The sequence below is a fragment of the Physella acuta genome, unplaced genomic scaffold, assembly GCF_028476545.2.
Source record: "Physella acuta isolate Inbredline_101_S28 unplaced genomic scaffold, ASM2847654v3 ptg000095l, whole genome shotgun sequence".
In the NCBI taxonomy this organism is placed as follows: Eukaryota; Metazoa; Mollusca; class Gastropoda; family Physidae; genus Physella; species Physella acuta.
In genome coordinates, this window is record NW_026731615.1 from 161704 (window position 1) to 184463 (window position 22760).

General features: G+C 36.8%; 1 protein-coding gene across 1 annotated transcript in view; it reads right to left on the reverse strand.

Moving 5' to 3' along the window:
- Nucleotides 1-5023: 5023 nt before the first annotated feature.
- LOC131929496 (uncharacterized) overlaps nucleotides 5024-22760 on the reverse strand; it is an 85992-nt gene continuing 68255 nt past the window's right edge. The window contains exons 3-6 of the mRNA XM_059285749.1: nucleotides 8839-8889; nucleotides 8166-8258; nucleotides 7054-7211; nucleotides 5024-5509 (exon numbers count right to left, since the gene is read on the reverse strand). Of these exons, the coding sequence (XP_059141732.1) occupies nucleotides 5441-5509; nucleotides 7054-7211; nucleotides 8166-8258; nucleotides 8839-8889 (371 nt within the window). The 3' untranslated portion in view covers nucleotides 5024-5440. The remainder of the gene's footprint in view (nucleotides 5510-7053; nucleotides 7212-8165; nucleotides 8259-8838; nucleotides 8890-22760) is intronic.

Sequence of the window (22760 nt, forward strand, 5' to 3'; positions counted from 1 at the left end):
ACCCACAACAAACCTACACCCACAACAAACCTACACCCACAACAAACCTACACCCACAACAAACCTACACCCACAACAAACCTACACCCACAACAAACCTACACCCACAACAAACCTACACCCACAACAAACCTACACCCACAACAAACCTACACCCACAACAAACCTACACCCACAACAAACCTACACCCACAACAAACCTACACCCACAACAAACCTACACCCACAACAAACCTACACCCACAACAAACCTACACCCACAACAAACCTACACCCACAACAAACCTACACCCACAACAAACCTACACCCACAACAAACCTACACCCACAACAAACCTACACCCACAACAAACCTACACCCACAACAAACCTACATCCACAACAAACCTACACCCACAACAAACCTACACCCACAACAAACCTACACCCACAACAAACCTACACCCACAACAAACCTACACCCACAACAAACCTACACCTACAACAAACCTACACCCACAACAAACCTACACCCACAACAAACCTACACCCACAACAAACCTACACCCACAACAAACCTACACCCACAACAAACCTACACCCACAACAAACCTACACCCACAACAAACCTACACCCACAACAAACCTACACCCACAACAAACCTACACCCACAACAAACCTACACCCACAACAAACCTACACCCACAATAAACCTACACCCACAACAAACCTACACCTACAACAAACCTACACCCACAACAAACCTACACCCACAACAAACCTACACCCACAACAAACCTACACCCACAACAAACCTACACCCACAACAAACCTACACCCACAACAAACCTACACCCACAACAAACCTACACCCACAACAAACCTACACCCACAACAAACCTACACCCACAACAAACCTACACCTACAACAAACCTACACCCACAACAAATCTACACCCACAACAAACCTACACCCACAACAAACCTACACCCACAACAAACCTACACCCACAACAAACCTACACCCACAACAAACCTACACCCACAACAAACCTACACCCACAACAACCCAACACACAACTCCACCACCCTCACAATACACCCATCAACACCTCCGACCATTGACACATGGCAAACACAACTATTTATAAAGCCAGTAACTGCTTTTTTCTTAAACGCTATTCTAATCCAAATATTGCTTAGTTTTGCTCTTAGAAACCAATTTCCTAACGTTTTTCCCACGTTTTTTACATATCCGTTTTCGCTTGACTATTAAAAACAAATCTTCCACTAGGATACAATATCATGTGGGTTTTTTTTTAATTCTTGAAGTACTTTAAAAATATAATGTGTTTATTTGTACATAAATATTAAAACATAACATTTTTAATCTTGTTCCTTCCGTTTCTTTTACATAATTTCTAGCTTTCACAGTACAAGAATACCGCCGCCATTTTAACTTGACTTGGTTTTTGTGAAATCAATTTAAATGAATTAGTCTCGTAGTTCAATTATTTTTAGATCATTCAAATACTGACACACCTGATTTTCGCTCACCTAGCGCTTTCGGAAACAGTTCAAGAAGTTAATGCGAAAATAAAAATAATGCGATCAAAGGGAGACAAAAAACAATTAAAGGGAAGTAACTAAAACAAGTTTCGTTGTTGTTTTTTTTGTAGTTTTTTTATTGCCGAACAAAAAAAATCGAATAAAACCGGTTGTCTGAAAAAGGGAAACTAATAATAGATTATAGTGAATAAAAGTTATCGATTAGATATTGATTGATTTTGATGGGTTTTAATGATGGTTTAAATGAAATTGACTTCTGATCTTGAATTTAGCTACAGTGTGTAGTTGACTAAAAATGTGATGTATTGAGATGCTTAAAGCGATAGGAAATTAGGTCAAATTCTGATGTGTTTTTTTTTAATGTAGATTTTTGTTTTGTTTTTGTGAAATAAAAGTGTTTTATATCAATGATATACATGACACACAGCATTTTAATACATAAATGAATGAATACAAATATAACAGATTTAAAACAATTACAACAGACAAAATAGTTGTTTTTTTTTAAATCATCACCGAAAAAACTCCAGAACATGTTTTAGATGACCAATACATAATAAGCAGAAAAATGAATGTATATTTTATTGTAGGGTCAAATTTAGACCGAACAGAAGTTGTATTTTTTGTTATGAAGTTCAAAGGTCGAACAAGTTCAAATTCAGTTAAATATGGCAATAGGTAGATAGGTTAATTTTTGCTTAACCCTTTGACTACCACAACATTTTTAAGAAAAGCAAAAAAATGATATATAATAAAAAACAAAGATGATATATATATATATATATATTTATATATATATATATATATATATATATATATATATATATATATATATATATATATATATATAGTTGACTTTAATCACGTTTTCAACTGTAAAACATGTTCTCTTCGTTTTGTTCTCTGTCGTAGATCAACTCAAAGATTTATCTCCCATGTTTAGTACATGGACTCGAAGCAAAAAATCAAATCATAATTTTTCCCCTGGGATCTAAAAATAGAACCTGTACACGCATGAAGGAGTTCGACGGAGTAGAATTTATTGGTGTACAGTGTACACCTTAATTCTGATCCGTCGAACTCGTACACTGTAAACTGTAAATGTTTTGTTCGAAATATAAAACTAGAATGCCGGACCGAATGTACAAATTTGCAGATGAAGTAGAATTCTACTGAGTTTGGTACCCTCAGAACTGGTTGCATTTGGGGATTCGAACTCTAGACGTGATTTATGTGTTAAATTGCGAAGTGTTTACTTTTTCTGATTCGATTAGAAGTATAGAGTGGCATTGATCAACACTTTAACTTCGTAAAAATCTCATTTCAGTAGGTCTATGTCTTGGTATTTGAGCGAATTCAGCCATCGAAACTCTTTGAGACATAGAGATTAATTTAATATATTTTAAGGAAGCAGGCCAATGTAATAATCTTTAGAGATTAGGTAGACTAAGTAGAGTTCATCGTTTTTTTTTATCGGCAAGTATTTTTGGGATAAATCTGAGAGATAAGAACCTTATGATGTCTCCATACATCCAAAATCGACTTAGTATGACCGATAATTTTAGTACGAAAAAACAAATTGACAAGTAATTAAACTGAATTAAAAGATGATATTATATGTATGATTATTTATATATATATATATATATATATATATATATATATATATATATATATATATATATATATATATATATATATATATATATATATATCATTATGAATGTAACATTTTCTTACATTGGCCAATTGGCATTTGTAAGCTTTAACTTGAGCTTTTATACACAAAAACATACAACACTAAAAAACACAACAAATCACATAAAAACACACAAAACACAAGAAAACACAAAACATATCGCAAAAACACAACTCAAAAACACATACAAACGCACACTAACAGAAGAAAAAAACAACACAAAAAACACGCAAAACAAAAACACACACAAACTACACACAAAACACAACTCAAAATCACATAACACACGTACAAAATACACAAAACACACACTAACAAGGAAAAAAACACAACACACACGTACTAACAACTAAGGACGCCATTAGCCTGTAGTTCTCAACGTAATTCAATTTTCGCCTCTTTTAGCAAAAGAGCTTTTGCCTCTTGTTTCCGCTCTGGCTGAGGTCATTGACCTTTCCAATTGACAGCTGGTGGTTACATGGTAGGGTACACGACAAGAGGCCTTTTGGTCAGCGAACCTGGTTCGAATCCTCCTGCTGACTTGTAAAATTTATCACATCAAGTGCACCATCTGAACTAAGTTTAGCCGTACCCACGAGCTCGTAAATATATTAACGCTTATGACGATAAAGTTGCAATTTTTTTTTTAATTTAAGATCAAATACGATGTGGCTGAGGTTAAGGGTTAAGGATTATAATAATTTCAAGGAATTAAAGTGCCTTAATATTACTGAAAATCGAAACGGTTTTTCATCATAATTATCTTCTAATACGTTTAGGGGGTCTTCAAAAAATGACGTCAAGAATCTTTGACACCCCCCCCCCCCAAAAAAAAAATTAAATGTCACATGTCGCTATTAATACATGTAACATCACTTTTCCTTTAACCCTACCCCACCCACCCACCATTCCCCACCCCCACCCATCAGTATTCTTTCCCATTTTCTCTCTATCTTTTTTTAAAACCATGTATAGACCTCTAACATTTTTTAAACTGATTTATACAAATAAATATATTTATATTTTTTCAAAAAAATAAATTTGAAGTCAAGATAAAAGTTAACAAAGTTTTATCTTTTCGTTTTTACAAGTAAATACCAAGTCGAAAAAAAAAACATGGTTAAAATATTTTTTTTAAAGACAAAAACAAGAAAAACAAATCTCACGAAAACAAACAGTAGATAAAAATATTTTTTCTTATACTCATTGACAGCAGCCTGACCCTGCCTTCACCAGTATCGATACTGTATATCCAGAAGTGAAATACGACCGTACAACATTAGCAGGGATTATATCAGTATCGATTCAACTACAGCACGATTACTAAAAGAACAAACACGATTATGTGTATATAGTTACGGACCATTATACCGTTTTATATCAGATATATTACAAAGAGTTCAACAACAGATTTTATAGCAGTTAAAGCCAATATTATATCACCAATACATTTAACAAGGGTATAGCATGTCGAATTGGATTTAATTAAAATGAATGCAATGGATATTGTTGGAGACCTATAAATATGTTTAAAAACTTTTGAAGGTTGGGAAATCTAAACAAAAAGTAAGGAAGAGCCTAGAATATATATATATATATATATATATATATATATATATATATATATATATATATATATATATATATATGCATATATATATATATATATATATATATATATATATGTGCATATATATATATATATATATATATATATATATATATATATATATATATATATATATATATATATATATATATATATTCTTGCCGCTTAATGAAGTAATTTTGGTATTAGATTAATTAACTGTATAGCTTCAACAACGGACATGTGAAAATTAAGAAGAAAATGCCAATCTAAAATTCACCTCATTTGTATCAAGTTGTTTATTACAGAAACACGACAGTCCACGCCGAGAGGAATTGATTTAGAAAGACTTGACACTTTTTGTTTCCAAACCGGAAGTGAACATTTGTTGTTGGAATAGTGGACAAGTGGGCCACTTTTTTTGTGTACCGTGGGCAACACAGGAAGTGTTCGGGGTTGTAAAGTCATCAAGTCATAAAATGATTACAGTCTGGTGATTGGACTGATTAGACTAATTAGACTAATTAGAGGTCGATAGCGTCGAATGTTTTCTCAATGGTAGACTTGGAACAGTGTCAGAACGAGGCTGTTCTTGTTGCCGTGGTTACAAAGGGTTGCGCATGGCGAACCCGATTTGGAATAATTTTTCAAACTTCCTAAACCAGTGGAGCATCTAGAAAGATATAAACAAAGTTATCTTTAGTGAAAGTTTTATCAGTATCTAAAAGGGAATATAAACAAAAATAGTAAACTTTAGTGTAAGTTTTCACAAATCTAGAGTTAAATAAACAAAATTAGTAAACTTGAGTGTAATTTTTAGCAGTAAGATTTTTTTTAATATTAAACTTTCATTTTAAAAAGCTTATAACCCTCATCCAGAGGGAAAGAAAAAAATTGTTAACTTCAGTGTAAGCTCTTGAATCATCTACATGCAAGCTATTTTCAATTTTCAACCAACTTTAATTAATAACAGCCAAAACAAAAACAAAAATTAAAGGAAAAAAACAAATTAAGTTTAATCAGTGTGCGTTAAATGTGATACAAATAAATAATAGAGCAGTTTGACCTATCAAATTAAGACATGACTTTATTTAATATTTTCATATGTTTCATTAATTTAGTAAGGAATTACTACACACGTACAAGGCAGACGATTGAGACCTTACCGGAAACACCATACCACACCCCCCCCCCCAAACCATTCTGAAACAAAACTTTCCTACTTACTAAACAATCGTTACCATCTACTGCTAACCCGAAAGACTCGAGTTCGAATCACATGTTGAGGCTGTATGACGTCCCTAGTCCACCCATTAGGGAAAGTAGGGGCGGCTGGGTATAGCGGTGACCCCAACATCCTTTCATATTTCGTGGTCGATGAAACAGGTGAACACTACTTCACCTGTCCCATGGACCATGGACCGATAGGTTCGAACGAGTAATTTACTTTTACAAAAATATGACAACTCTACCTAACAAAACTATGACAAATGTACCCAAAAAAACTATGACAACTCTACTCAACAAAAATATGACAACTCTACCTAACAAAACTATGACAAATGTACCCAACAAAACTATGACAAATGTACCCAACAAAACTATGACAAATTTACCCAACAAAACTATGACAAATGTACCCAACAAAACTATGACAAATTTACCCAACAAAACTATGACAATTCTACTTAACAAAACTATGACAACTCTACTCAACAAAACTATAACAACTCTACTCAACAAAACTATGACAAATTTACCCAACAAAACTATGACAACTCTACCCAAAAAAACTATGACAAATATACTCAACAAAACTATGACAAATCTTCCCAACAAAACTATGACAAATTTACTCAACATAACTATGACAAATTTAGCCAACAAATCTATGACAAATTTACCCAACAAAACTATTACAACTTTACTCAACAAAACTGACAAATCTACCCTATAAAACTATGACAAATCTTCCCAACAAAACTATGACAAAAATACTCAATAAAACTATGACAATTTACCCAACAAAACTATGACAAATTTACACTTCAAAACTATGACAACGCTACCCAACAAAACTATGACAAATTTACTCAACAAAACTATGAAAACTCTACCCTATAAAACTATGACAACTCTACCCAACAAAACTATGACAACTCCACCAAACAAAACTATGACAACTCCACCAAACAAAACTATGACAACTCCACCTACCAGGTGATGAATCGAGCACGTGCGAAACGCCTCATCCTCCCCTTTCGGACATTGCCTGACCCCATCACAGATCTCTTCGTCCTTGACACAGATGTTGGGGTCGGACGAGCACTCTAGCATAGGATAGCCTCTCCTGTCCTCTCCACATCCCGGCCTCACTGGGAGAGCGAGAGAGAATAGAACAGGTATAGAGGTAGGCTTATCAACAGGTGTAAATAATGAAGTGTGTAAGTGTATTAGTGTATAACTCTCTCTCTCTCTCTCTCTCTCTCTCTATATATATATATATATATATATATATATATATATATATATATATATATATATATATATATATATATATATATATATATAAAACCATGTTCATTAAGTGTTATGTTTGATTGTAAATATTCATATATAAATATATATATATATATATATATATATATATATATATATATATATATATATATATATATATATATATATATATATATATATATATATATATATATAACTTTATAGCTTTGCTTCGCCAGCTTCAATATTTGTTGTCAACAATACAACGACTACTACTTTCACGTGTTAAAAAACGTCCTTCTTCTTCGTTCTTAATTATAAATGTTGAAAGGGATCGAGATTTATTTGCCAGTGGGTTTAAACGCGAGACTTTGTTCGAATTTATCAACCATGAACTTTGCCGACTCGACCATCCTTCCATCACAATTAAGAATTACGTGTCAACTGGTTATGCGCCATTGAGGCCATTGACTCCGATTTCATCCTGCTTTTCTTTTTGGATTTGCTTCCATAGCCTTTGTCCAACCAAGAACAAACTACAAGGCAGCAGTTGTTTGATTTTGGAGTTGTCTCTCCTGGAAGAGTGGCTGTCCCCAGCTAAAGAGCATCTGCCCGAGGGTTCGAACTCGAGACTTTTCGGTTTAGCAACCATGAGCTTTACCGACTCGACCACGCCGACCCCTGGGGGGTCAGTGATAGTGATGGGGAGGGATCGGTGATGGGGGGGTCAGTGATAGTGACGGGGAGGGGTCAATGATGGGGAGTGGTCAGTGACTGTGATGGGGGGGGGGGCAGTGATAGTCGGTGCTGGAATAGAAAATAAGACTCACGTGATGCACTTTGTGTGAGCGTCGTCAACGCTTGCTTCACCGTGCCTTCCTCCTTTTTGGTTTCTTTATTCCCCCCATGTTTTCTTGGTTTGTCTAAATGGAAACATGTTGAGACGGTCGTTAGAAGAAGTTTAGTAAAAAAAAAAGTTTTTATGGAACTTCGTGTTAGGGCGGTAGAGCGCTCGACTGCTTACCCGAAAGTCTTGAGTTCAAATCCTGAATAGAATCCGTAAGACGTCCCTGATTACACCTACGTTAGATAAAGTAATTACGGCTATGTGTCGTCCACTCTATGTGTTTAGGTCACACATAAAGCAGATAAACTCTACTTTATCTGTCGTATGGACCAATAGTGAGTTAAATACATTGACAAATCGACCAGCGCTAATGAGGTATTGACTCACGTTAGTGAAAAGTAAACAGGCAAACTCTACTTCACCTGCTAGATGGACCGTCAGGTTCGAAAGTGTACTTTACAAACAATCATACATTGAATAAAACAAAATAGTGAACTAATCAATTTTAAAATAATGAACTAATACCTAGACGAATTGTGAACAAGAACATTGACCAAAAAACAGTAAACAAATAAATTGACAATTTGTGAACCAATACATTGACAAATAGTAAACTATTACATTGACAAAAAGTGACACAGTTTCTTATTACTTACTTTTGGCTTTGTTGTTTTTTTGGAGCTTTTCTAAGTATTCTGTATGTTCGTCTGGAGATAGAAATAACAGTTATTACCCTTGTGGTTTTGTGTGGTGTGTGTGTGTGTGTGGTGATGTGTTTCGAGCAGTGTGTGTGATGTGGGGGAGAACATTTTTTTAATATGGTGTGGGATTTTATATGGGTTATTATATGTATGGTCCGTATAAATAAATACAGTGTGGGATGGTTGCAAGGATGTGTGGGATGGTTGCTAGGATGTGTGTGATGGTTGCTAGGATGTGTGGAATGGTTGCTAGAATGTGTGGGGTGGTTGAAAGGACGTGTGGGATAGTTGCAATGATGTGTGGGATGGTTGCTAGAATGTGTGGGATGGTTGCAATGATGTGTGGGATGGTTGCAAGGATGTGTGGGATGGTTGCAATGATGTGTGGGATGGTTGCAAGGATGAGTGGGATGGTTGCAAGGATGTGTGGGATGGTTGCAAGGATGTGTGGGGTGGTTGCTAGAATGTGTGGGATGGTTGCAATGATGTGTGGGATGGTTGCAATGATGTGTGGGGTGGTTGAAAGGATGTGTGGGATGGTTGCAAGGATGTGTGGGATGGTTGCAAGGATGTGTGGGGTGGTTGCTAGGATGTGTGGGATGGTTGCAAGGATGTGTGGGATGGTTGCTAGTATGTGTGGGATGGTTGCAAGGATGTGTGGGATGGTTGTTGCAAGGATGAGTGGGATGGTTGCTCAAAGGATGTGTGGGATGGTTGCTCAAAGGATGTGTGGGATGGTTGCAAGTATAAGGTGGATGGTTGCAAGGATGAGGTGGGATGGTTGCAAGGATGAGTGGGATGGTTGCGGTGCAAGGATGTGTGGGATGGTTGCTCAAAGGATGTGTGGGATGGTTGCATAAATAAGTATGATGGTTGCTAGGATGTGTGGGCTGGTTGCAAGGATATGTGGGATGGTTGCTCAAAGGATGTGTGGGATGGTTGCAAGTATAAGGTGGATGGTTGCAAGGATGAGGTGGGATGGTTGCAAGGATGAGTGGGATGGTTGCGGTGCAAGGATGTGTGGGATGGTTGCTCAAAGGATGTGTGGGATGGTTTCAAGGATGTGTGGGATGGTTGCAAGGATGAGTGGGATGGTTGCAAGGATGTGTGGGATGGTTGTAAGGATGATTGGGATGGTTGCTAGGATGAGGTGGATGGTTGCAAGGATGAGTTTTGTCGATGGTTTCCGGGATGATATTTGATAGTCAAGTATTTTTTTTTTCTGTGTAGGAAGATAAATAAAGTATTCATGATTTGAACAAACGAAAAATGTATGGTATAGTTAAGCCAACAGTACCCATCTCAGTCAATGTTATCCACCCCTCCCTAATCCCACCGCCAATCCGTTTTTAGGGACACTCCCCCCCCCCCCCAGTCACACACACACACACACACCACCACCACCACAACCACCGCACATTAGCAAGAAACAATATTTTCCTATTTAAACGACCAACATTGATTTCGTGCCCTGAAGAGCTCGCCGTGATCAGTGTTTAAGACTGCTCTCCCCTTTTCTCCGGCTCCCACGTGATCTCAGGCCGCTGGCCGCCGCCATCTTGGTGTCGCCCGTGGAGTGTCCAGCCCATGAATATTAATGAGCTCGTGTGGGAGGCTTTTAAAATCTCGTTGGGTCTATAATTATCCTCCCTGTAGCCACTAATATGCGTATGTATCGTATAATTTCCGCAAGTAAAAAAAAAATATGAGTAATGAAGCAGTATAAAACATGTTACGGACTAACTTATGGTATTATACAGTTATAATAAAGAGGAGCATTATCACTTTCTATATTGATTGTTTAATATTGTAAAGGAGATTTCCTCCAACGCGAGTACATAGTACGTGTTATCATGTTATGCAATGTATGGCTCGTTGACTCCAACCTCAGTATCTATCTATATATATATAATTCTCTTCTGGGAGACGCTAGAAAACAAGCTGTAAACGCGCTCCCTACCATCCCCACCCCTACATGGTCTTAGTTAGCCGTGGTTCACGCTATGTTTACCTTCGTGGAGGGGTTTAGTGACGGCTATTAGGGGCAGATAATTTAGCTTGAAACGATTTTAAACGTGGGGGGGAGGGGAAGGAAGGGGGGGGGTTATGGTCCTTAACGAGCTACTTATAGTGTTTTAAAGAAATATTTTCAGTGTCAGCGTTGGTACTGTCGAATTCACAAATTATGAACTACTGAAAAGTAGAAAAAAAAAACAACTAAATAGCGGCGTATGTTATGTCGCGGGCCGGCTCGTTTGTCCTATTCGAGCAAGTGTTCATTCGGGCATTTGTCGCATTCGGGCAAGTGTTCATTCGGGCATTTGTCGCATTCGGGCAAGTGTTCATTCGGGCATTTGTCGCATTCGGGCAAGTGTTCATTCGGGCATTTGTCGCATTCGGGCAAGTGTTCATTCGGGCATTTGTCGCATTCGGGCAAGTGTTCATTCGGGCATTTGTCGCTTTCGTAGCCATTCGGGAATACTGCCTTTTTACAAACGGCATTCGGGCAAGTTTATTTCAGGAGTTAATCGTAGACTCAAAGCAATGAAAAGTGAATTTTCTTTAAGAACTTTGGTCAAATATTTTAAATATACAGAAAGTGTAACATTTTTTTAGAAATGTCAGTAATCTGGTGTTTGAGCTTAAAAAATGGACATAAAATTGGAGTAAATCAAGTTAATTTTATGGATAAACAGTAAAATCGTCTGAAACTATGCCCTACCATAATTTGGTCAGTTCAGTTTAGGAAGATGAGCAATGAAAGGGCTGGGTTGAGATGTGGGCGGGGCTGGTCTAGATCCAGTGACGTGATTGGGTGGATGGGCAGAAGCTCCGCCCCCAGGGGCGGAACTACAGTGCCGCCAGACCCCGCAATGCGGGGTGGCCCACGCCATTTAGGGGCCCACAGCCGACCATAATATTTTTTTTTATAGTTAAAAAAAAAATTCTTGCATTTTTACTTTCTCGTATATACGTAGTATAGAGAAAGTATTGTAATCGTGCAAAAAAAAAATCGAGATTTTTACAAATCTCGACAATTTACACCTCACTGATACGGAAAAACATAATTTTGCAATCTTGTCCGTATGTCTGTGTGTCTGTCTGTGTGTCTGTCTGTCTGTCTGTGTGTCCGTGTGTAAACACGATAACTTGAGTACCGTTACAGCTAGGTTGATGAAATTTCATATATAAGTATTTTATCAAAATCGTAGATCCGTATCAACTTTTAAGCGATTTCCGATAACCGGAAGTTATACTTTTTCTACTTTGAATTTTTCAAAAGCCTATAACTTGAGTACTATTTCAGATAGATAAATGAAATTTCACATGTAAGTAAAAGATCTAATTTTCTACCTTCTGTTAAATTTTGAGTAATTTCCGTTGACTGGAAGTAGTAATTTACGCTACTTCCGATTTCTCAAAAACTAATGTAAATTTTTAAAGTACTAATAATATTGCGCACTATTATGCGCTTTTTTATTTGGCGTTCACTTGGTGTGCAATTAATTTGTCTACGAGATTTTATTCTATTTTTAAAAATTTAAGTATTTAAAATGGATTAAAAATCCTAATATATAAATCCCCACGTTCGCACATCTCTCTCTCTCTCTCTCTCTTTCTCTGTCCGCAAAAAATTTTCGCCGGACATCACGTCAGAATCGGCAGCGGTATATCGAGAACTTTTTACGGACTTTTGTTGAAAATAATATGTTAGATGTTTTAAATGTATAACCACAATTTTACTTAAAGAAGAAAAATAAAAATTAAAGGCGTATTCGAATGTAGAGAAACAGTATTATTTATGCAACCGGAAAAGCATTAATACATGTGAAAAAGAACGCATAAAACTGTGACGTCGCTATTGCTTATACATTAACTAATGACGTCATCTGCTGTGTTTTGAGTAAAAAGAAATGAACTATTTCATTCAAATTTGATTTAGATCTACGTACACTATGAAATGTATACAATACAATTTTTCCGGCCTAAACTCATAAAATTTATTTTATGTATTTGGATTCTAGATCTAGAGATTCTAGATCTAGACTAAATCTAAATCTAAATCTACGCATAACTAGATCTAGACGTAGACGCTAAGATCTAGATTTAGACTCTAACTTCTCTAAAATCAATTCCAAAAATAAATTTCTATATTAGGACTAAACTATTTCAAGACTTATTTATTTTATACAAAATCTTTGTTATGAACTGGCTAATTTGGGATAAAAAATTAATTTGAAAGAATAGGCATATTCGCGTAAGTTAAGATTTTAAAATACGTGTTTCATTCTCCGTGTTTTATAAGGTGCCTAAATAGCGGAGATGTTAGTGTACACTAAACCACGCAGGTGGTGCGGGTTCGAGACACAGCAAGTCAACTTGGTTAATGTATTCTTTTTTATTATGCTCGGGCTAAACTTAAAAAAAAAATTCTTTTAGGAATCTAGATCTAGATCTAGATTGTCGGGTGTCCGATAGGGCACTTCCCGGCGCCGCAGCCGCTTCAAATTTGGCATGATCTTGCCTTGGTGCGACAGAACACGGGGGCCGGTTGGCCGAAAAGTCTACGATGTGGGGGTCAAAACTGACCTCGACTGACCGGTACCTTATATGAGCTATAAATAAATCGAAAAAAAATGTCCACGGAGGAACCTCTTCATAACTCTTGAGGTCGTAGACCGACCCTCGGGCGAATTAATTAAGCATTCAAATTCTCAATGTTTTCGAAAGCCTAAGCGAAGCTGGGCAGCATGCCTAGTCATGTCTATAGCCCGAGTTCCCATCCCTTGTTATTTTATATAAGAATATTCGAGAAAGTTTAGGGGAGATCACTCCCGGTTTATTATCTTCATGGTTGTTTTGTGAAAAAAAAAAGATTACTGTAGCTGCGGTTGGATTATCTTTATTTTATAGACACCACACCACGCTCTTGTATATTCTTTTTCCCTTTGTTTTTAAACCATTGTGAAAGCCGAGTCCTCTTTCTCCTACAATCAAACTTATCAAAGATAAGCAGACTTTCAAACAACTTCTATGAATTTTTCCCTTTTTCAAATAGTCAAATCGGGGTGCTCAAAAGCTCCTTTAAATAGATTTGTACTAAACATATTAAAAAAAGCAATGACTTCTCTTAATTATTTTTTTAAAGTACTTACTAAAGAATAACATTGAATAAAATAGAAAAGTATTTAAAATGAAAAATATAAATACTGACGAACATAAAAATAAACATAGAACGAGACACCATTATTTATACAAAGCTTTCATGGTTTATATTCTTTTAACCGACTAGAGGTTTCGAGGTCTTAAAGCAGAGATAAAATAAAACTGATTATTACAGAACACACAAAAGCACTAACTCACATGACATGATGTTTTAATTGAAAAAAAAAACATTTATTTTATTCATAACCGGAACAGGCCAGCAATGAGTATCATATGTTCGTATTTAGTGTTTGTATATATATATATATATATATATATATATATATATATATATATATATATATATATATATATATATATATATATAGATAGATAGATAGATAGATATATAGATATATACATATATAGATATATAGGCCTATATAATATATGTATATGGGGGAAGGGCCTAAACAATTTTTTTGCGGGGTGGCCCTTTTTTTCTAGTTCCGCCACTGCCGCCCACAATAGTTTACATCATTGACGTAAGTTACCGTGCATGAGACGAAATTAAATTAGAATTTTTTTTTTATTTTTACTACCCTCATTAACTCCAAAAAAATTTGGTAGTGGGGGAGGGGGGGATGATGGATATCAGGGGGTGCTTAACCTTCTCCTTCTCCACACTCCCACTCTAGCTATTCCCTAAATCCGACTATAGATTATGTTTTTTAATCCATTTAAAAAGAAAAAAAAATCAAATTTCAAAGCACCGCTGACTAAGCAAAAATGTGATTTAAAAAAAAAATCTTTATTTATCAGTTCTCAGACGAAGGTGACACGCAGGAAAATCCTATTTCAATCCCATGTATCTATATGTTTTAAATTATTTTCTTCATTTCTTTTGTAAACCCGCAATAAAAAATAAGATTATAAGGTGCCGAGACTACAGAAAGAGTTAGGTTCAGCTTAAAACCTTCAGAAATTACACCAGATTAACGTTCAATAATTATAATCCTTACAGCGCAACTCGGAAGATTAAATTTAAGATATTTGACATTTTAGAGCGATGTTCTCTTCATCAGGATTTGTGACGACAGGGCGTATTCAACATCGTTTAGGGTAGTTGGGAAATGAAGGAAATCTTTGTCGTGAAACCTATAGAGCCGGAAACTCACGGCTAGATTGTTATCGTAACAGCTTTATGTAACCGGAAACTCACGGCTAGACTGTTTATTTTTCTAGCTTTACTTAACCGGAAAATAGACTAATAGACTTATCATATGACACCAGAGCTATAAAGCGACAGCGGATAGGATATTTTTATGATGCCGGAAATTTCCGGTCTTTCTTTATACTAAGCAACTAAAAAAAATAAGACGGCTGTCCTTTAATGTGATAGACAACATACACATACAACATGCTAGATGAGTTGTTGTTTTTCAAATGCTGCACTAATTTAAAAAAAACAACTGAACTTTAAAAAAAAAACGAAACGACGTCCTTTTTGTTAACACATAAGGGTTTCCATTTTTCCGGCTGACTCCGTTAATCAGCCGTATTATATATCACCCCTGTCTCCTGTTGACTGTCGTGTACCGTAAAACTCCTTAACACCAATTTTCGTATCCCATTTTATCGACGTCATACATCTACAAGATGAGCTATGACGTCATCGGTTTGTATGCTTATCTTTTATACTTTTGGATAATCGTAAAAAAGACACCTTTAATAATTATTTTTTTAACCATGCTAAACTATATTTTTTTTACCAAACACAAAAAAAAATACAATTATAGAATTTTTATCAAGCCTGATGTAGTTTACCATGACGTCAAAAAACGTGATTATTAAAATCGAAATGTAAAGTTTAATTATTTTAAATATAACCACGCCAGTCTCCGAGAAATGTCAACTCTTTTATACCGCTGTAAGGAGACCCTATTCGGCAAGCCAAAGTTGTCTCCCCTGAGGGGCTTGAAATGTGAGTTATCCCGCCATGAACAGACAAGAGTTTACCAACACTTACCCCCCTTTAAAGCACGAATTTCTCAAGCAGGATCTATTTCCGGCAGTTTGTAGAAGAAAAAAATCAGGACATTTGTGTCCTAGAAGACTAAAAGCAAAACTTTTTAACCAAAAATTGTATTTATATATTTTTTATCTTGGTCTATATTTACTCAACAATCTAAGTTATAAAGTAATTGAAATAACGTTTTAATAGCGTAAGTTGACTTATATTCTTTTTTTTAAATTTGTATTACATTTTTATTTTTTCAGAACGCTTGATAATAAAGGAAAGGTTTCGCCTTTTTGATCTAACGATCTATAGGAAAGATAAAGTAGAGTTTATGTGTTTGTTGACCTCGGCATATGAAAAGATAGTGTGGTCAACGCTATGCCCATTCGGCTTCAGTTTCACTAACGTGAATCAAGCACCTATCGAAGTTGGGTGGACTCAATGACGTCCTACAGACTGCGATCCGAACCCGAATCAGAGTTAGCAGTCGAGCGCTCTACCACCCTACCAAACTGCCTCAAAGTCTTTGAAACTGAACTCAAAAAAACAGAGGATTTATTTTTTTAAAGTTAATTTATTATACCTGATATATTAATTACTGAAATAAAGACTAACCATTTTACTTAACAATACAGAAAACCCAAACCCTAATACAAACTTCATCTCTAACCTCCATCTCCAGAGTTTCTTCCAGGCATCTCACCACCCCCCTCCCCCAAACAAAATATAATTTATATAGAAAATATATACTTTAACCAGTGTCAGCCACCCACCCCTCGGAAATTTTAGACCGCTCAACCCCCCTTTCCCCCCCCCCCCCCCCCCCCCCCCCCACTGCTCATATCATTTACTAAATAAAACCCCTAATTTCGGAAGAGTCCATTTCTAAAACACCAGTGTCCGCCACCCCCTCGGAAATTTTAGTCCACCTTCGCCCCCCCAAATTTCAAGCCCCCCCCCCCCCCCCCTCCCACGGAGAAGAAAATCTGGAATAAACACTTCTCATAAACACTTCTCATATCATTTACTAATAACACCCCTAATTTTGGAAGAGTCAATTTCTAAAAAAAACACATGTAAAATAATCCTCATTATGCACTGTATGATAAAAGTCTATTTTCTCGCCTTCAAAACTACATACGCCTCTTTAAAAAGTGTTAATTATGTATGTAATGAGAAAGGGGATAAAACTCGTGTCAGACTGAGCTAGTTAGCCGGAGTCCCTAGGGACCCTGTCGTATACAATTATCATAGCAGTGAGGCTTTGGTTCACGGTGTTGAAATATTTAAAAAAGACTGCACAAATACAATGTCTACAGTGGGGACTGCGTGGCGGAGCGAAAGGTGGTGCGATGGATAAGAAGGGGTGCCCAGCCCAGGGCGTAACGTTTTTTATTTGTGAAAATATAATGAGGGTGTTAACGGTGTATCTTGGACACAAAAGGGAAAAGATGACGATGGTCAAAGTGAACATTGCACCATTAACTTGTTGCCAAGTAGTAAACCTTTTAAGCCTTATATTATCACCGAAATGCAAATATTTGATCTTCTTCCGAGATTAAGGACCTGACGACGATGATGATGATGATGAGTTGATGTAGATGTTGTTAAAGATGATGATGATGATGATGAAGTTGATGTTCATGTTAATGTTAATGTTGATGTTGATGTTGATGTTGATGTTGATGTTGATGTTGATGTTGATGTTGATGTTGATGTTGATGTTGATGTTGATGTTGATGTTGATGTTGATGTTGATGTTGATGTTGATGTTGATGTTGATGATGATGATGATGATGATGACGATGACGATGATGATGATGATGATGATGATGATAAATGATGATGATAATGATGAAGATGATGAGGATGAGGATGATGATGATGATGATGAAGATGGTGATGGTGATGGTGTTGATGATGATGGTGGTGATGGTGATGATGATGATGATAATGATGAGGATGATGATGATGATGATTTTGAGGATGAGGATGTTGAGGATGATGATGATGATTGTGTTCGATGATGATGATGATGATGATGATGATTGTGTTGATGATGATGATGATGATGATGATGCTGGTGGTGATGATGATGATGATGATGATGGTGGTGATGATGCGGATAATTATGATGATGATGATGATGATGATAATGATGAAGATGCTGTTATTAGAAGTCCGTACATGTTTATCGGACGAATAGATTGAGCTGAGTTTTGTAATTAGAGTTCAAATTCTCCATCTACCCGCTAGAATTCACATCCCACTAAAGTCTACTTTTTAAAAATCATCCGAATCCGCTTTGGCAACCATACAATAATAAAATCCTAAAACGAAATTTAAAAATTCACATCAGGTTTGATTAAAATGTAAATAAAACAAAGCCTTATTACATTAGAAAGACGAAGATACATTTATTTTTTAAAGTGTAGAATTAAATATATATCAATTTTCCGGTGAAAAAGCCCAATATTCTATTTAAAAAATTAATCGCATTCTTTGTTTAAAAAATTTCATCAGCTCCATAGCGTTAAAATTAACTTCCAAATCCTTTTGTTAAAAACTAAATCAGGCGATGACGTCATCGTAAATATAGCGGTGACGTCAAATTTTTTTTTTTCGTTCGGTACGAGCTATTTACAGATGCTCATGGACTATTAGCAGAACTATATCGATCACCTATCGAACTGTTTGGAAAATTGATTTTTATTAAGGCATCAATTTAGCAGGGCATTGTTGTGGGTAGAAGACCCCAGGGTGTGCGGGCAGTGTGGGGGTCGTTCTGCTGGGGAATGGAGAGAGACGTGTCAATCGCTTGTCGTGGCTTGTGATCCCAAAGATCATTAAAAGATCATTGTAAATGTTATTGTGGGCGTGAGGTAAAGGGTCACGTGTGTAATGCAGTGCACGTGGGCCTAAGTATAGCATGGAGAACGTGTTGGGATTGGGTGGTTATTTTTATTTTAAGGCTGTTTTTTTTTTTTTTTTTTTTTTTTTTTTTTCTTGTGGTAGCATTGTCTCTTTTCTACTATTGAAATATATATTGAAATATTGAAATATGTGCGTGTATGTTGATTGTATGTTGCATGTTGTTTGTGTGGTGTATTTTGATTTCGTCTTGTAAGATAATTAATTGTGCTTTTGAGGTGTATGTTGATTGGATGTACTATGTATATTTTCTTGTTGTGTGTAGATTTAGTGTTGTAGGTTACTTTCGAGTTGTATGTAAATGTTGTGCTGTATGTTGCATTCTTGTTCAATGTTAATTATGTGTTGTATGTTAATTTACTGTTGTGTAACGATTTGTAGTTGTTGGTTGTAGTTCAGTATGTTGATCGTAATACAGTGACGATCTTGGTTTCAAGTATTATAATTTTATACATATAGAAAACACAAATATAGATCTAGATCTTGGTGATGAACTACCACGACTAACCCGCCCTCCAAACTAATCTGGAAACTTCCGATAGCTACCCCAGTTAGATGCGAGGATGATTAACATGCAAATGACCGGGTGGTGGCCGGACTTTCGACTTGTCCGGGTTGTAGTCGGACTTTCGCCTTGTTTGGTATCCGGTCAATGTTTGTTACTTGATGAACATAAGTCTGGTTGGCCGTGAAATTCATGCAAGTTTTTTTAAAGTAGTTTAGGGGCATACGAGGAGTTTAGATATATGTGGAGTCATGTTTGGGTTATGTTGGGCCGTATTTGAGCCATGTTGGGTTATGTTGAGCCGTATTTGATTCATGTTAGGGTTATGTTGGGCCGTATTTGAGTCATGTTTGGGTTATGTTGGGCCGTATTTGAGTCATGTTTGGGTTATGTTGGGCCGTATTTGAGTCATGTTTGGGTTATGTTGGGCCGTATTTGAGTCATGTTTGGGTTATGTTGGGCCGTATTTGAGTCATGTTTGGGTTATGTTGGGCCGTATTTGAGTCATGTTTGGGTTATGTTGAGCCGTATTTGAGTCACGTTTGGGTTATGTTGGGCCGTATTTGAGTCACGTTTGGGTTAAGTTGGGCCGTATTTGATTCATGTTAGGGTTATGTTGGGCCGTATTTGAGCCATGTTAGGGTTATGTTGGGTCGTATTTGAGTCATGTTTGGGTTATGTTGAGCCGTATTTGAGTCATGTTAGGGTTATGTTGGGTCGTATTTGAGTCATGTTTGGGTTATGTTGGGCCGTATTTGAGTCATGTTTGGGTTATGTTGGGTCGTATTTGAGTCATGTTAGGGTTATGTTGGGCCGTATTTGAGCCATGTTAGGGTTATGTTGGGCCGTATTTGAGTCATGTTTGGGTTATGTTGGGCCGTATTTGAGTCATGTTTGGGTTATGTTGGGCCGTATTTGAGCCATGTTTGGGTTATGTTGGGCCGTATTTGAGCCATGTTTGGGTTATGCCGTGGAGCCGTATTTGAGTCATGTTAGGGTTATGTTGGGCCGTATTTGAATCATGTTAGGGTTATGTTGGGCCGTATTTGAGTCATGTTTGGGTTATGTTGGGCCGTATTTGAGTCATGTTAGGGTTATGTTGGGCCGTATTTGAGTCATGTTTGGGTTATGTCGTGGAGCCGTATTTGAGTCATGTTTGGGTTATGTTGGGCCGTATTTGAGTCATGTTTGGGTTATGTTGGGCCGTATTTGAGTCATGTTTGGGTTATGTCGTGGAGCCGTATTTGAGTAATGTTTGGGTTATGTTGGGCCGTATTTGAGTCATGTTAGGGTTATGTTGTGCCGTATTTGAGCCATGTTTGGGTTATGCCGTGGAGCCGTATTTGAGTCATGTTTGGGTTATGCCGTGGAGCCGTATTTGAGTCATGTTTGGGTTATGTTTGGGTTATGTCGTGGAGCCGTAGGTATATGTAAACTCTCATATGAGCAGAATGGGAGCCAAATTAAGGGAGGTGGTCTAGACTGTTTGGTTGTATAGAGAAATATGTCTGTTTTCACGTATCCTTTATCTGATTCTGTTGTCCAAGGTCTGGCTCTTCATAGCACATCTTGCGTGCAACTAACAGACATCAAGTTGTCCACTTCACCTAGATATACCCTTGTCCACTTCACGTATCCAAGAACCAACAAAATATCAGTCTTCCAAGAAAATATCCGGCCTCTAACAAAATGTCCAGCTTTCATATACCCGACTGCATATACCCGACTTCCGACTATCAAAGATTCAGTGTCCTACAAACATATCCGGCCCGTAATAAGTCATATCCGGTGTTTAAATTTTTTAAACTCCACCAGGCCACCAACATCCACCCCACTCCACCAGCATACACCCGTCTTGTCATTACTGTTTAAATGCCGGCAAAATTGGAATCGGCTTGTCTATACTTAAGCCAGACAAAAATATCCGGCTTTCGATTTAAAGATATCCGGTTTTCCGTACAACAAATCCGGCTTTCCACTAATTCAGGCACAACGTAACTATCGTGTTTTCCGCATCCGGAAAAGTCAGCTTAAAAATTGTACCTACATACCTCACCTACCATCTAATCCCCCCCCCCCCAAACCAAACCACGCCCACCCACCGCCCAAAACTTAATCCGCCCCCTCAAACACCACACGAAATAACCAACAACGACCAAAAAAAAAACCTAGGAGGGAATCGACTTCGTTATGTCGTCACATCCGCTTCGTTATAGCACTTGACTACGCCACGAAACCTCGTTTGTCTAAATCATCCAGACTGTAGCCCAGATAACGGGAAAATCGTGAATCTTCTATTTTGTCAGATAGCTGACAGTGACAATAAGGTTTAAATCGTGAAAGATGGCTGCTTTCAATTATAAAACTCAAAAGCTGCGATTAAGGTTGAAATAATCAAAACGCAAACATGGCTGCCTAAAATCATAAAACTCAAAAAGATTCGATTAAAGTTTAAAAAATGTACTCAAAGAGTATTCAATTTGTAGTTTGTTATGGATGGACAAAGGCTATGGAAGCAAATCCTGAAAGAAAAGCAGGCTGAAATCAGGGTCATTGGCCTTTATGGCGCATGACAGGTAGACAAGCAATTCGTTATTGTTTTTGAGGAAAATATAGCCAAATAATACAATTAAGAACGAAGAAGAAGTAGACAAATGACCGCCTTAAAACAATTTTTTTTTAATTCTGCTTTAAACCATGATTATCACACAGCTTCGATTAAAGTTCAAATCACGAAGATCAAATCGATTGCGATTAAATTCCATGAAAATGTAAACGATTCGAGTTTAATTTCAGAACCGCTACCTTCGACTTCTAAATCTTGAAAATTACCCTCATTTCAATTCCCTAGTTCTGTCTTTTAAGTACATCTTTTTGTTATACGATGCAAACTATTCATGTATACAATATCATTAAATCTTCATAAAAGTGAACTTTTCCCCACCCCCCACCCCCATACCCCCTCACCTTATCTATACAACGACCAACATCCTGCAGTTTTTGTTGTTGTTTTTTCAGATTCCGCATGCAAATCCGCAGCCAAATTTCCATTTTCGAAAGCATGCACGGCGAAAAGGAAATTGAATCCTAATTTGTCAAGCCCTACAAGTCAAATTAAAGCGAATCCTGTTGATGAAGGCATACGTGGCTCTTAACGAGGAGCTGCACTGGAGAGCCGACATTGTCTCAATCTCCGTGCGCCAACAATCACTGAGCCGGAAAATTCGTGCGGATTTTTAGAGCCGGGTTTCAATCACTATCTATGTAAAAAACCCA